Source organism: Pseudophryne corroboree, chromosome 2, assembly GCF_028390025.1.
Source record: "Pseudophryne corroboree isolate aPseCor3 chromosome 2, aPseCor3.hap2, whole genome shotgun sequence".
NCBI lineage: Eukaryota > Metazoa > Chordata > Amphibia > Anura > Myobatrachidae > Pseudophryne > Pseudophryne corroboree.
In genome coordinates, this window is record NC_086445.1 from 959,031,929 (window position 1) to 959,047,094 (window position 15,166).

General features: G+C 40.6%; 1 protein-coding gene across 14 annotated transcripts in view; it reads right to left on the minus strand.

Annotated features, from left to right (window-relative positions):
• ROBO2 (roundabout guidance receptor 2) overlaps positions 1–15,166 on the minus strand; it is a 1,589,073-nt gene that overhangs the window by 192,156 nt on the left and 1,381,751 nt on the right. For 11 of the 14 annotated variants that reach the window (XM_063956330.1, XM_063956332.1, XM_063956328.1 and 8 more), the window contains exons 6-7: positions 14,855–14,982; positions 6,304–6,315 (exon numbers count right to left, since the gene is read on the minus strand). In XM_063956330.1, the coding sequence (XP_063812400.1) occupies positions 6,304–6,315; positions 14,855–14,982 (140 nt within the window). The remainder of the gene's footprint in view (positions 1–6,303; positions 6,316–14,854; positions 14,983–15,166) is intronic. The other 3 variants (XM_063956325.1, XM_063956337.1, XM_063956334.1) reach the window with 1 other exon arrangement.

Genomic DNA, 15,166 nt, shown 5'->3' on the forward strand with positions numbered 1-15,166 from the left:
GCCTGGTGCTGGTTTAAAAAATACGGGGGACTTCTACGTTCTTTGTCCACCGTGTTTTAGGAACCAGGACCGGTCAAAGAGACCGGTACTGGTTGTTAAAATACAGGGAACCTCTATGCAAATTTTTCCTGGTATTTTAACAACCAGGACCGGTTCAAAGAGCTCAGGGCTGGTTATGCTTAGGAGGGGGGAACCCACCCAATGGTTTGGGTTTTTTTTCACTTAAAATATTTCACACACTTTTACACAGAGAAGCATGCACGGATCTCACTGATCCGTGATTGATTCTCCAAACAAGCCAGCCAAAAGCAGGTTTACTTGAAAGTTCTATTTCTGTACGAATTCCATGCTTTTTCGGCAGTGTTTGGCTATTGTCGGCAGTGATTGAGAATATGAATTCTTAGTAAATTCCTGTGTTGTATGAGGTGTATGTAAACAAACAAACAACCATGTTTGACCAATGGTCTATTGATTTGTATTTGTGTGGACGGCAGTGTATCTGAATACGAATTGCCCCAACACTGCCGAGATTTGTGTTTAGTACATTTCCAAGTTGCATTTTCGTATATAAAAATGCAAACTCAAATCAAATCGGGACCTTAGTAAATTTCCACCAACGTGTGATTTTATCAGACTGACATAAAATGAAGAAACTTTACTGGAATAAATGTATTTGCTATAAAGTTTCTATTCTGCCACTTCTGTAACAAAAAGAGCAATCAGATTTTCTGAAGACAGAAACCTTTCAGCATTGTAGGGTTACCGCTAATAGTGTGGGTAGATATTTGATGAGGCATTCCATGCCTGTATATGTTTTGTCATGTCTGATAAATATTTTAAGAGAAGTAAATAATATATCACCATTATTAATGTATTAAACAGAGTACTACATGGTGCTACACACAAGGTTGTTTCATTTGGTGAAAATCCGTCATTGTCAGGTCCATGAAGTGATGGATTGGCAACGTGACCTTATACAAAACAAATTAAAATACTGTCTGTCAACATCTAAAAGGGACATAATAATCAATAACAAAATATACTAGAGTTATTAGGAGCTTTTAAAAAGACCTGGATAGGATCTCTTAATCCATTTATCTTCTAGAGGATTAACATCTTTCCCAAAATGCGATCATGTTAATATGTACTAAGACCAATGTAAAATTTATCAAGGGGACAAAGGCAAAGCACTATACTTGATCAGCAGGAATATACAGATGTGTCCTCATACATCTTGACTCAATTCGCCATGCAGCGAGAGATGCCTGGAATGCGGTCAATTTACCTCCTATCAAAATCCCAACGGTCAAAAAAACAACAATTATTGACCGACGGTCAAAATCCCGACATGGTCAAAATCCTGATATGGTCAAAATACCGACATTTAAAATACCAACAAGGTCATAATACCGACATTTAAAATGTTGACAGGTCAAAAAGTCGACATGAGTTTTTCAGGAATTTTTTCATTGAAACCGACTTGTTCATACTTTACCATCCCAGTGGACCTGGAGGGGGAATATAATAGTGTGCCAAGCGCAGTTAGGCCCGTGCCCAAAGCTCGAGCCATGCGAGGGGGCGCGCTACACTTATATGTTGCCTGTGTCGACCTATGTCGACACACCACCAAACAATGAAAACTGTTGTCGACCTTTGACCTGTCGACATTGTAAATGTCCGTATTTTGACCTTGTCGGTATTTTGACCATGTCGGGATTTTGACTGTCGATCAATTGTTGTCAGGATTTTGACCGTCAGGATTTTGATTGTAGGTTTCTCATACTGATCCCAGATGCCTGGTGTGAGTGAGCTGACAGGTCCTGAGCAACTCTGTTATATAGTTTTTTTTGCAGAAAATGCGCCTTATTAGCATCGCTATGGGAATAAGATGCACAAGCTGACTCTGCTGATTAAAATGCGGCGTGACTATTTTCTGTGTGCGTGTGTGGCTGTAACTGCATACAAAATGCTCTGCTAAAGTGTTTCCTACAGTCACACACAGAAAATATAGCCATGCCGCATATCATTTTAATCAGCAGAGTCTGCTTATGCGTTCTTTTGGAAAAAGTTGCATGTAAAAAAGCTTGGTGCTACTGAGTCACGCCATGACTAGGGCTGTTTTAACGTGCAGGGAGGCTAGACATAGTTGGACACATCTGTACCTAAAATGATGGTCTAGTGAGACTGTGCAAAAGTTTTAGGCAGGTGTGTATGATCTGTGGTTAGTTCTCCAAGATGTTTGGAACAACCTCCCTGCTGAGTGCCTTCATAAACTGTGTGCAAGTGTACCTAGAAGAATCAATGCTGTTTTGAAGCCAAAGGGTGGTCACACCAAATATTGATTTGATTTAGATTTCTCTTCTGCTCATTCACTTTTCATTTTGTAAATAAACTATTAACACTTCTATTTTTGAAAGCATTCTTAATTTGCAGCACCTTTCCACACCTGCCTAAAACTTTTGCATATTATTATACATGGGGGGGGAGATGTATTAAACCATGGAGTGAGATAAAGTGGAGATACATAACATTCCAACTAATCAGCTTCAGGTATTTTTCAAATACAGCCTGTAAAATGACAGTTAGGAGCTGATTGGCTGGTTCTTTATCTCAGTTTACTTTATCTCCATCCAAGGCTTAGTAAATATACCCCACAGCCTGTAAAATGGAAGTTAGTAGCTGGTTAGTTGGCATTTTATCTCTATCCACTTTATCTATCTCCATGGTTTGATACATCTCCCCAGGATAAGAGAATAAAAAATATTTTGTGAAGCTATTCCACTTTTTACAAAGTAAGTCTGCTCTAACTGAGGGGCCCTACACACTCGGCGATGCGCCGCCGAGGTGCCCGACGGCCGATACGGCCAACGAGCAACCCGGCGGCGGGGGGGCAGTGACGGGGGGAGTGAAGTTTCTTCACTCCCCCCGTCACCCGGCTGCATTGAAGTGCAGGCAAATATGGACGAGATCGTCCATATTGGCCTGCATGCACAGCCGACGGGAGATCAGCGATGAACGAGCGCGGGGCCGCGCATCGTTCATCGCTGGAGTCTCCACACTGAAAGATATGAACGAGTTCTCGTTCATTTATGAACGAGATCGTTCATATCTTTCAGAATATCGGCATGTGTGTAGGGCCTATAAGGTAAGGCTTGTCTTTTGTTCTCCTCTGATTATTCTGTCACATATATGTCCTTAATCAGTGCATTCACATGTGTGTAGCTAATGCACTTCTGCAGCCTGAATTGGAAACTGAAAAGGAACCCTTCCTATTTCTTATACCAGCTCCCATAAACATAAAAGTACCAAGAACGTGAATGTACACAGTTAATTTATAATTTTAATCAGTTTTTTTATGTATTCATTTTGCTACCCTTACATTGATTTTTTTATTTATTAACAGTTTCTTATTCTGATGCGCTTTACAACTGGACACAATGATAAGACACAACTGGGTAATAACAAACAGTCAGAGGTAGGAGGGCCCTGCTCGCAAGTTTACAATCTATAGGGAAATAGGCATTGATACAAAGGATAGGTGCTACCTATTGCATACAGTAGTTGTCCACCAGATTGCAAAGGTTCTTGGTGGGCTGCATGATATCACATCACAGCAATGGTGAACCAGGGTTAGGAGGAAGGGAAAGCAAAGAAAGAGAAAATATGTGGAGGATATGTGTGGACTGTACAGTGGGGATATTATTGGATAGGAAAGCTTATGAAGGTTATGTGAGTGGTTCTGGAATTTGATAAGCTTGTCTGAAGAGGTGAGTTTTCAGGGAACGCTTGAAGGTTTGGAGACTGGAGGAGAGTTTTAGTGTATGCGGTAGGGCATTCCACAGAGTGGGTGCAGCCCGAAGAAAGTTCTGCAATCGTGCATGGGAGCAAGTCATGAGTGTGGATGAGAGACATAGATCTTGTGAAGAGCCAAGGGGCCGGGTTGGGAGATATTTTGAGATAAGAGAAGAGAAGTACGTTGGTGTAGTATAGTTAATAGCCTTGTGTGTAAGTAAAAGTATTTTTATATTGAATATAGTAGAATACAGGTAACCAATGGAGGGACTGACATAGTGGGTCTGCAGGCGATAAACGTCTAGCGAGGAAGATTAGTCTGGCAACTGCATTCAGAACGGATTGTAGTGGTGAAAGTCTCTTCTTGGTAAGACCAGTAAGAAGACTATTGCAATAATCAATGCGGGAGATAACGAGAGCATGGACAAGCATAAATATTGCTTCCCGCGACCGCTGTTACACGTTATTTCATTAGGCATTGCCCAGAGTATAAAATCCCTATAAAGTGCACTTGATGTCTACAAGAGGTAAAAGGTAAAGGCCAAATTAAAATTGCCAACTCCATGGTCAAAAACATAGGGGGAGATTTATCAAAGATGTAAAGAGATAAACTGGTCAAAGATAAAGCACCAACCAATCAGCTCCTGACATTTTTCAAACACAACCTGTAAAACGACATCTAGGAGCTGATTGGTTGGTACTTTATCTCACTCCACCTTATCTCTCTCCAAGCTTTGATAAATCTCCCCTATAGTATGCACAACAATAGATCTTATATGTCTGTAAGTTCTGTTTACACATGAGGTTTTGACAGGATCCTAAATAAATAAGGAAGTCTTACTGTTCCAAGCCTGGCAACCAATTAGTCTTGACCAGGCTTCGATTTATCACAGCAACTTTCCCTTCCAAGAAAATGGTTTACCTGATAAAATATTTAATTCATGATGAAACATACGTGCCTGGGGCTGAAGGGCTTAAAACAAATACATTTTCCAAAGCCCTTTTCCAGTCATATTTTATTCAGAAAGGCAAAAAGATTTTGCCGTTAACCTCTGGACAGGATGGTTAATTGCAAAATCATTTCAGTTTAGACACTTATGACAATGTTTTCCTAGTCTCTATCCATATGGGAACAATTTCCCCCTTAAGCAGAGTTCATTATACAGTAAAATAGTTTTATAAACTTCCATTTTTCTAGAAGCAGAGTACACAGTGTACTCATGGTGAAGTGCCTCTGTGCCGCGTTCTGTCATTTCCAGAGAAAACTATTTCCACTTGATATATTGAGCTATGGGGTTCTGACATCAGGTATCTTCTATAGTAATACATTTTCCCTGATATTACATGTCTGCAAAGTGATAAGTGGCTTTCGGTGATATAGGATTAGGGAAAATTGAGTTTTATGGTCTGTATAAAGTTTGTGAAGGTCTGTACAAAGAAATCCAAAAGAAATAAAAAAAAATTAAAAAAAAATAAGCAAATATAAAACACTTCAATAATTAGGTAGGTGATCTGTTAATGATAATTCTACTGTAGACAACTGTAGGATCATTGTAAAATTCATCATTTTCCATTTTTCCACCATAACATTTTGGTTTTTCGACCATTTATTTAATTTTTGCAGCATAATTGCCAAATAATATCCATTTCAGTGGCAGTTTTATTATTTTATTTTATTTAACTTTAAGCAGAGAATTGTACATAAGGACTGTTTTATTACAGCCTTGGAGTGTGACCACAGATGCCCTTCGACGCCGAATGGGTCTAAATATAAATATACTGTAGGTCTTGGTGGAGACAGAATGTCACTAAGAGTGTTCTAAGCAATGCAATCAAAAAACCATCACACACATGTAAACAGCACATAGATTAAAGCAGTTCCAATGTGGCCATCGAAGGCTGTAGCAGGAGTAATGGAGCCATCGGCCACAAGTTACGGCAGGCACTTGCGAGGATGCCCCCTGGATCCGTAACTGCCCTAAACATGACATTTGGATCTCCCTTCCTGGTATCATGGCTTACAATGCATATAAAGGTGGAATCCAATTACCAGTGATGTATTTGCGGATGCGGTGCAGCTGTATGCCGTACTTACGGTAACACCAACACGCTGATCTTTGTTTGCAGCCCCATAACGGCGCAAGAAGGGGACTGTAAGGGGTGTGAGTTCGGGTGCCGTTTCCAGCGTCTACACACAGCTGCAATGGCAACTCACAACATTCACAGGTAACAGGTTTCCCCCTAAATATAATTTACTATATTATAGTATTATTATTATTCTCTTGTGGAATTGCTCCAAATTTTGGTCTGATGTTTACAAGTAAACCTAACATAAATAAATAAATGAAAGCGACATTCATGTAATCAATAGGTATTACAGAGCAACTCACTCAGATTTAACGAGCACTAAAATGATTAATTCTCAATCACGTTCTCTTACAGAAAGGCTGTATATGAAGAATGGAGCAGTGCAAAACGCCATGCTAACATAATATAAGGATGGTTACTTACCCACAGGGCGAACTGAAGACATTACAATGGTGGTGAGAGAACATAAAAAGGAAATGAAAAAAAAGTGTGTCAGAACGTGTGACATGCAATACTACACCTACACGTGGGTCTAATGCGTCACATATCATCAACGCAATGTATGAATTCATCAGGACATACAGAACCATTGAGGCGCGTACACCATCCTAATTTAGTAGGTCAAAGTAAAGTAGAACTAAGTGAAAATTAAAAGTCAGTCTCAAATCATCAGCCACTGACTGTAAGAAATAAATATAATGGATCTAAATTACAGTTAAAAAAAATCCATATTTTGGGTACATGCATAATGCACGGACTAGAAAGCTGATCATGGCATCTCCTATTCATATGAGTTTTCAGATGGAAATAAAACATGAAAAATGAAATTGTTATATAAATCAGGGTGGAAGTAGAAAATTGGGGGCCCCTTAGATTTTTTTGGGTGTGATTTACCTTATTTGGCTGCTCTTCATTGTGTCATGCTGCCATTCCTAATCAGGGATGACCACCAGAGGCCCCTCCCTCTCTGTGCAGAATGGAATACTGGCATCCTGGACCAGGAACATGATAGAGTGGTGCAGGACCTAGAGCAGCACAGATGCTACCCCTTCTACTCCAATAGCTATGGAGTAGAAGGAGAGGTCTATCAAACCATCTAAAGAGTACAAGTGGGTGTTGCCCAAAGCAACCAATCAGATTATGGCTATCATTTTCCAGATAATTGACAGCTAGAATCTGATTTGTGGCTATGGTAGCACTTCCAAGTGTCCTCTTTTTAAGGTTTGACAATCTTCTAGGAGCTTTAACCTTAATTCACTCAGATACATATTTCTATGACTACTACCACTATGCAAGAACTATACAAAACGTAGGTTCCGTGGATACAAGCCAGCCTACTGTGGAAAACGAGGTCCTCTATCTGGCCACAGGGGTTTCAGCCAGAGAGTAACATTAAGTACCAGTGACCTTAGTGTCCAAATTCAATCTCAAAGGGATAAGTGTTTCATATTGCAAAATAGCAAAGTGGTAGCATTGTAGCAAAAGGCGTTGCTGTGTGTGCAACAGATGTGGGGCTCATTTGTTATTTAACGTTTTGAATTTGTCATTCTCATTCTGTAAAGTGTTCATACAGTACAAAGCAAAAACATTGTCCAGGCAGACATTTCCCCAAAGTAAGTGCTCCTATTACATTGCGCAGAAGCTGTAGTGTTGATGGATCATATTCTAGTGATAAGGTCTCAATGTGATCTGAGAAAACATAAAATTTGCATTCATTCTGAATCTAAGCCGTGTGGATGAACTGACGCTCTGGCGTGTAATGTTGAATGAACGAGTGATAAACACATTCCATAACAATTCACAAATTGTCTTCCCTTTCTGAATCTGTTAACTGAATTCTACAGAAATAAATGTATCTTCTGCACTAGCCTATCATTATCTCGTCCCAATTTTCAGGTTTACTTTTTAGGTTTTGTGTTCCCTTGTACATGTTGAAAAGTAACAGTAACGATATGGTCAAATTAAGTTGTGCAATCTATTTAAGCATAACAGAAACAAATAGTCATATGTATATGGACAAAAGGGGCCGATTTAGACCTGATCGCTATCCTGCGTTTTCTCGACTGCCGCAACGGGGAGCGACAGTCAGCGACGGGATGGTGCGAAAAATCCCAACGCACCAGCGATTGCAAGGAGATTGACAGGAAGAGGGCGTTTGTGGATGGCAACTGACCGTTTTCAAGGAGTGTCCGGGAAAACGCAGGAGGGACCCGGCGTTTGGAGGGAGGGTTTCTGACATCATCTTCAGCCCCGATCATCGCAGCGGCTGAGTAAGTCCTGGGCTGAGCAGAAACTGCACAAACTGATGTTTGTGCAGTTTTACTACTAATGCGATCGCACACCTGCACACACTCCATACCTTCCCCCTGTAGGCGGCGACTACCTGATCGCAGGGATGCAAAAAACGCACCCTACTGATCAGGTCTGAATTACACTCAGGGTCGGACTGGCCCACAGGGGTACCAGGGAAACCACCGGTGGGCCCCACTGCCTGAGTACCCACTCCTTCCTCTAGGGATCAGGTTCCAGACTGTGCACTTGTATTATACATGGTATATATGTTGCATTATACTGAACTAAACAATTGTGTATTTCAAGCCTCTGTGGAGGCTGGCCACACCCCCTTTGTAGGCTGGTCACACCCCTAAGTATGGGCCCCTATAACTGTATTCCCCCCGGTGGGCCCTTCATGCCCCAGTCCGACACTGATTACACTCTAAGTGCACAAACCTAGCTAGATTGAAGCAGAATCTTATCTGCACGGAGTTGGACTGTAATTGTAATCTAATATTCTCTAATTGTACTGAACAACTTAATGTACAGTATTGATACTATATAATTAAAGAATAATAAAAATAAACACACATTTTAAATATATGGCTGATACATGGTTTTCAATATGATTAAAGAGATGGAAGAAACTGCATCTGTTCCTGGCTGCTGAAGACTTGGCGTTCTATCTGCTGTTACTCTGCAGTTCCATTCATTGCCATGTTTATTACATTGTAAAAATGTGAGTGATGGAGAGCCCAGTATTCACTAACATGACGACTCTATGAATGATATACTCATATAATTACTACACATCCACAGCAGAGACAGCACTGCCAATGCACGTAGAAAACATGGAAATGAGTCCTAATGGCGGCCAAATGCACACATGTACTGTAGAACACATTATATAATATAACCCAATCAAAAAGGTAATAAAGCTAAGCTCTGGGAATTAATATGAGTATTCATAAAAGTGGTATGATTTTAGGCTTGTTTGCGTTTCCATTGGTAATGCTGGAATTGTTTGTATTGGGAATGAAAGTGGGGCTCAGGCTAATTAAAAAGATTGAGAACCCTGGATTTCCCGGTGGTACCACTATAATACAGACGCCCTGTAAAGCCTGGCCATTGCTCCAGAGGAGAAAAAAATAAACGCCAAGCTACAAATTAAAAAGTATACATTTTTGCTCCTTTCTTGATCCATCATATTCAAACTTGATAAACAAATGAGCTGATAAATCCCTATTACAAAGGACTACCCCGTACACTATGGCTGATCAGTTTGCTGTTACTAAAGCCAGGAGTTCCCAACTAAGTCACAAGTGTTATTCCACGCTGGCCGCTTACATGGTTAGTGAAAGCAGTCATGGGAAGCCAATCACAAGTGGGGTTGGTAGCCACTGGAAGGCAACAGCAGATCTCGGACAGGCCCAATATTGGTGGGTAACCCATGAAAAAGCTATGTGCCGCCATGATTTTTGTGCTGAGTGGGGTTGCTATGCCATTTTGGTAGCCCCCCCTCACCACCACCAAGCAAAACCATACCACCTTCCTATCTATGCCCCATGCACTATAGCTCGTGGTCACTTAGCTAATGGGGATCAATTCAATTTGCCGACAGTTGAATAGTGCCTATTCAATACAGCACCATGTGACAGTTAATTGTCAGGAATCCTTCTCTCACCCCAGGGGGGTATGAGCAGAAATCCGACAAAAGTGCTGGCACGAGGCCGGTGCGAGGCTGATTCTGTCGGGAATCAGCATCGCGCCGGGCACTTAAGTCGGAGAATGCCCGATCTCCCGACAAATCAACCTGTTAAGTCCGGGAGAATGGGCATTCGCCGACTTAACATGAGCAGAATTGAATAGCGATGGGAGCTAATTCCCGGCGCTATTCAACTGTCAGCAAATTGAATTGACCCCGTGGTCTACCTGTTATAGTATAAACCATCCCAGGCTGTCTAGATTGAACTCTCTGAGTACCAGCCCTATTTATTAATTTATTTTTAAGCAATGCACAATATACAGTGACTGACACCATTTCTTTATGTGAAGAGTGTTACATGCCAGCCGTTATCAGTGACAGCATCACTGGAGACACTAGAGGCAATGCAATAGCTCAGCCACACATACATGTACTGTATAATAAAACACAATCCAGCTGTCTCCTCACACTCGTGATTTATTTACACCAGGGGTAAGCAACCCCCAGCACATCTGGCAGACTTGGCATGCGGAAACAGTATTAAGTAGAGCGCCAAGAGCTCAGAAGATCTACCAACTAGGAGTAACATGTAGGATCCATATTTTATTATTTCAAGAGCAATTTATTTATTTGGTTACAGATAGCAAACATTACCAATAAACCAACCGATCTACCTACTATATCAGGTCGTTGGGTCTTGCCGACTGCAAGCAACTTTGTAATACTACTGGCTTTACTACTTCAATGATTTTATACTTGTGTGGTGTTCTTATTCATTAATATTAAGTTATTACTGTTAATATGATATAAATATAGAACTGGCACACTGACCTTAACTAGATGTTAGCTGGCACACTGAGAGCAAAAGGTTGCCGGTTCACGCTTTACACCATCAATGAGCAATTTGAGAAGTATTTTAAGGGGAAAAACTAAGTGGTAAACGTAACAAGAAGTGTTACATCACTTAATACATCAACCCCTAAATGTTTTTTTTAAGTTAAAAGGGCGATAGTAAAATGAGATAGGAGGTTACACTGCTGACGTGACATTCAGCACACTTTCCCTAAAATTTTTTCTCTGTTTATCAGTTTAACTTTGCAGAAGTTGTGTGTAGAGAGTAGGGGTCCTGCAGTGGCATCACTTGTATAGGGTTCGATATGATATACCAGGGATGCCGGCAGTGACATGTCGGACAACGGCATCTCGACATTGAAGATCCAGGCGTAGGAAGGTATGTATTTTTAACTACCCACCCTTCCTCCTACCCTAACCCTATCCCTCCAGGGTAGGTGGCTATGCGGGCTAACCCTCCGGAAGTGGCGGCAGGGACTAACCCTCGGGGTGGAGGTGGCGGCTAGAGCTAACCCGCCCTAGTGTCTTACCCTACCCCTCCTCTCTGGACCCTAACATTAACAGTGACCCCTATACTTACCTTCGGGATGTCGGCTGTCTGTGTTCCGGCAACGGTCGACCGAGTGGTGTTGGGATTCTGGAATCAGTCACATGACCGCTGGATTGCCGTCCACAGGGATGCTAAATGCATCCCCTTGTATATTATACAAGATATACAGTATAAGACATTTAGGGCAATGCTTTCTGTGCCAAATAATTCATGCTTTTATTAAGATGAGACTAAAACCAAGAGACAACCCTACAACCTTGTCACATTTTAATAAAATATTTTACATTATTCTTATTATTATTTTTGTTATTATTTATTTATTTATTGCATTATTATTTGCAAAAGCAAAACAATTCAAATGGGAAATTATTGCCAAAACAGATTTAGCAAACTTTGTCTATTACAGTCATTTATCTTTACTCCACCTTTATGTAATTAGGACTAAAATCTATTTCAGAGCAGTCTAAAGTGTGAAAGTACACTATGTTCGACTGTTTTAAACTTTTGTTATCCTTTCGTAAATATAAGGGGGCAGATGTATTAACTTGGAGACGGCATAATGAAGTGATGATAAGCGGTGATAAGTACAAGGTAATAAACGCACCAGCCAATGAGCTCCAATATGTAAATTAACAGTTAGGAGCCGAATCCCTGGTTTATCACTTCATTATGCCGTCTCCAGGCTTAATACATCTGCCCCAATGTTACCAAAAGTTGTAGAGAACATGATACAGTAGGTAGCAATCATTTTAATCAAATATAGGAGCCCATTCGACTTTTTCGTGAGGCTAAGGCGAGAAACGCGTGGTCAATGTTTATGTTACAATGCTACGCAACTCATGAGCATTGTCAAATCCTGATCTTAATCACTTGATATTATAACTAAATATCACTAAAGATAATGAACTTGCTTTAATATGTTTTATATTTCCTGTTTACAATAGTACATCAATTCTAGTTAATTGTTATCCCTAAGTCCTAAACTACTACCCCAATTGTGGTTAGTTTAATGAATCTGTAACTGCAAACTGAAAAAACTAATTTAATAATACAGTAAGTGATTCAAAACAAAACATACAGTGTATAGTGAAATAATTATATTAAGCAGAACTGCTCACAGGTTAAATAGTTGTAAAATGATAAAGTTAATTCTCTTTTGTGAGATCTACAGTATTAAATTATTAACTATGCCTAGTGTAAAATAGAGTCAAAGGTTCTGCACCTGATAGATTTGCTACACCTGCAAGTGTAGACAAGACCTCAAGGCCTTACATCTCATCTCGGTGACCTGGTCTAGGTTAACAAGTTATCATATGCGAATGGTTGAGTAGGAACATAGGAAAGGTCATGGTATCACGTTATTACTGTAGCTACAGTATATCAAAGTTTCAATTCAAAGTTGATCTTTCCTAATTAACTAACGTTATTCTGGGTTCTACCAGATAATTGAATTAGGAATAAAATTAATTCCTGAAAACTCATAAACATATTGTTGCTGCAAATGTGACAGATAGTGAATATTAGCGCAGTCCACAGTTTATTTCCATGGTTAGGGGCAGAGAGCGAGGGGAGTGGGTACTTATTCCCCATGCCTCCGTGCCTGGTAATGTCTGAGGGGCCAGGCAGGGGAACGGTAAAATGCGGAGGAAGCGGAATGCCACCCTCCATGGTGAAGGTGCCTGGCCAAGCCCCAATCTCTAACCTGGACCTATGGTATGTCTCGATGGCCCTGTCCATGGTTCTAGACTCTTCTTAAAGTCAGTCATTGACACCTATTGTACCTATCAAATAGCAGTGACAGTGTTTCTCAATTTTCAGCAGTATGTTTCGAACAGAAGTCCTACTTCCAGCTTCATTAGTTGTAGTACTCAGCATATGTTTTAATTAAGAAAAATCATGTTTGAGTGGAGTTACCCGCTTATACAGTATTAGAATCTACACAAAGACATCTGTTACAAAATTGTTTTTAAGTGAACATTGGTACAAAGTTAATCATTTTCCTGACATTAAGTAAACATAATGTGGGCCTGCTTTTATAATGATAGCAGTCATGTCCCTTTCGATAAAATAAAAAGGCTTGATTACAGATCAATATAGCAGACAACAAATCCTCTCTGCTTGTGCCTTGTGGAGGGTGGGCATTTAAATTGACTGATGGGGAAAGGGAGGGGGCGGCTGGAGTTAGAGGGTGTTGCTTACAAAGTATGGAGTTCTGTGAAGCAATGCAAACATTAGATTATTATTTCATTCTATATAGTAAGGTTATTGATACTGCATAGAAAGGGGTGTACACACACATCTGTGCACTTCTAGTTAGCGGAGGCATCTCCTGAGGGCAAAGAATAGGGTGTAAATTTACTAAAGTGTGGGTTTACAAAAGTGAATGTGTTGTCCATAGTAACAATCAAATCCTAGCGTAGCTACCATTTCAGAATGTTCCAGATAAATGAGACCCAGAATCTCATTGGTTGCTAGGAGCACCACCTCCTCTTTAGCAAACCTGTATTTTAGTAAATTTACTACTAGGTGCTTCAGGTTTCTAATGTACAGATGTGTGCTCTTACATCTTTTCTCTGTGCGCTACAAGTCGCGTTACACATTACGGGTGATGCAGCATGCCTATATTCTGTGTGTGACTGCAACTGTATCTGCATACAAAATGCTATGCATTTCGGATGGAAATAGAGCCGCAATTACACACAGAATACAGGTATGTGGCATATCATTTTAATCAGCAGAAGTTGCTTGTGCGTCCTATTACATTACTTTGCGTCTAATACGCATTGTCATGGAAAAATTTGCAAATAAAGATGTTTGGTGCTACCGAGTCCCACCACGGCATCGCGCGACTTCAAGGGTTTTATACCGTGACCAGGATTGGACGGGCCCACAGGGGTACAGGAGAAGGGGATATAGAGATCAGGTTCCAGACTGTGCACTTGAATTATACATTATACATATGTTACATTATACTGCACAGGACTATGGTGTATTTTCTACAGTACATTGCAGTTATTAATCTGATACATTATCATGCATGCAACGCAAGTATTTACTATATATATATTTATTAAGGATCTCAGACCATTGACTCTCTAATGGTAAGCCAAGCCTCTGTGGCAGCTGGCCACACTCCCTATGGAGACTGGCCCCACCCCTAAACATGGGCCCCTTCACTGTATTTCCCTGGTGGGTCCTTCATGCCCCAGTCCGACACTGAGCGTGACTGCAACAAGTATGTAAGACAGGCCTGTCCAAACTGCGGCCCTCCATCTGTTGTGAAACTACATATCCCAGCATGCCCTGACATAGTTTTGCTGTCAGAGAATGCTAAAGCTGTGTCAGGGCATGCTGGGATGTGTAGTTTCTCAACAGCTGGAGGGCCGCAGTTTGGACATGCCTGATGTAAGAGGACACATCTGTAGCTCAAATTTTACCAAGGGATGAAAACGAAGCAAGGCAAGATTCTCTCATTCTATCAATTCCCCACTGTGTGTATCTTACCTTGATACAAAACTATTTGGATTTTACAGTAAATATCAGAAGTAAAAATTTCAGTTTACCTGACACAAAGGGGCAATTATTACACCTACCTCTTACTGTCAGTGTCGCTGCAGCTTCCACTTTACCAACCCGGTTTTCAGAAATGCAGGCATACGTCCCTTCATCAGAACTGGCCGCCTTCTTAATCCTCAAGGTGTAATCATCCTTGATGTCGTATCTAAATTTCAGGGTATAAAAATAGAAACCATAATGCAGCATGCATCCAAAGACCAGCAAGCCTTTACCTACATAGATTTATCAAACACGTATCTGTTAGCAACCATTTATTTTAGGCTTTAATAATTTCACACAAACATAAATCTTTATGACATTTTTATTACTCCATGCATTAGTTAAAAACT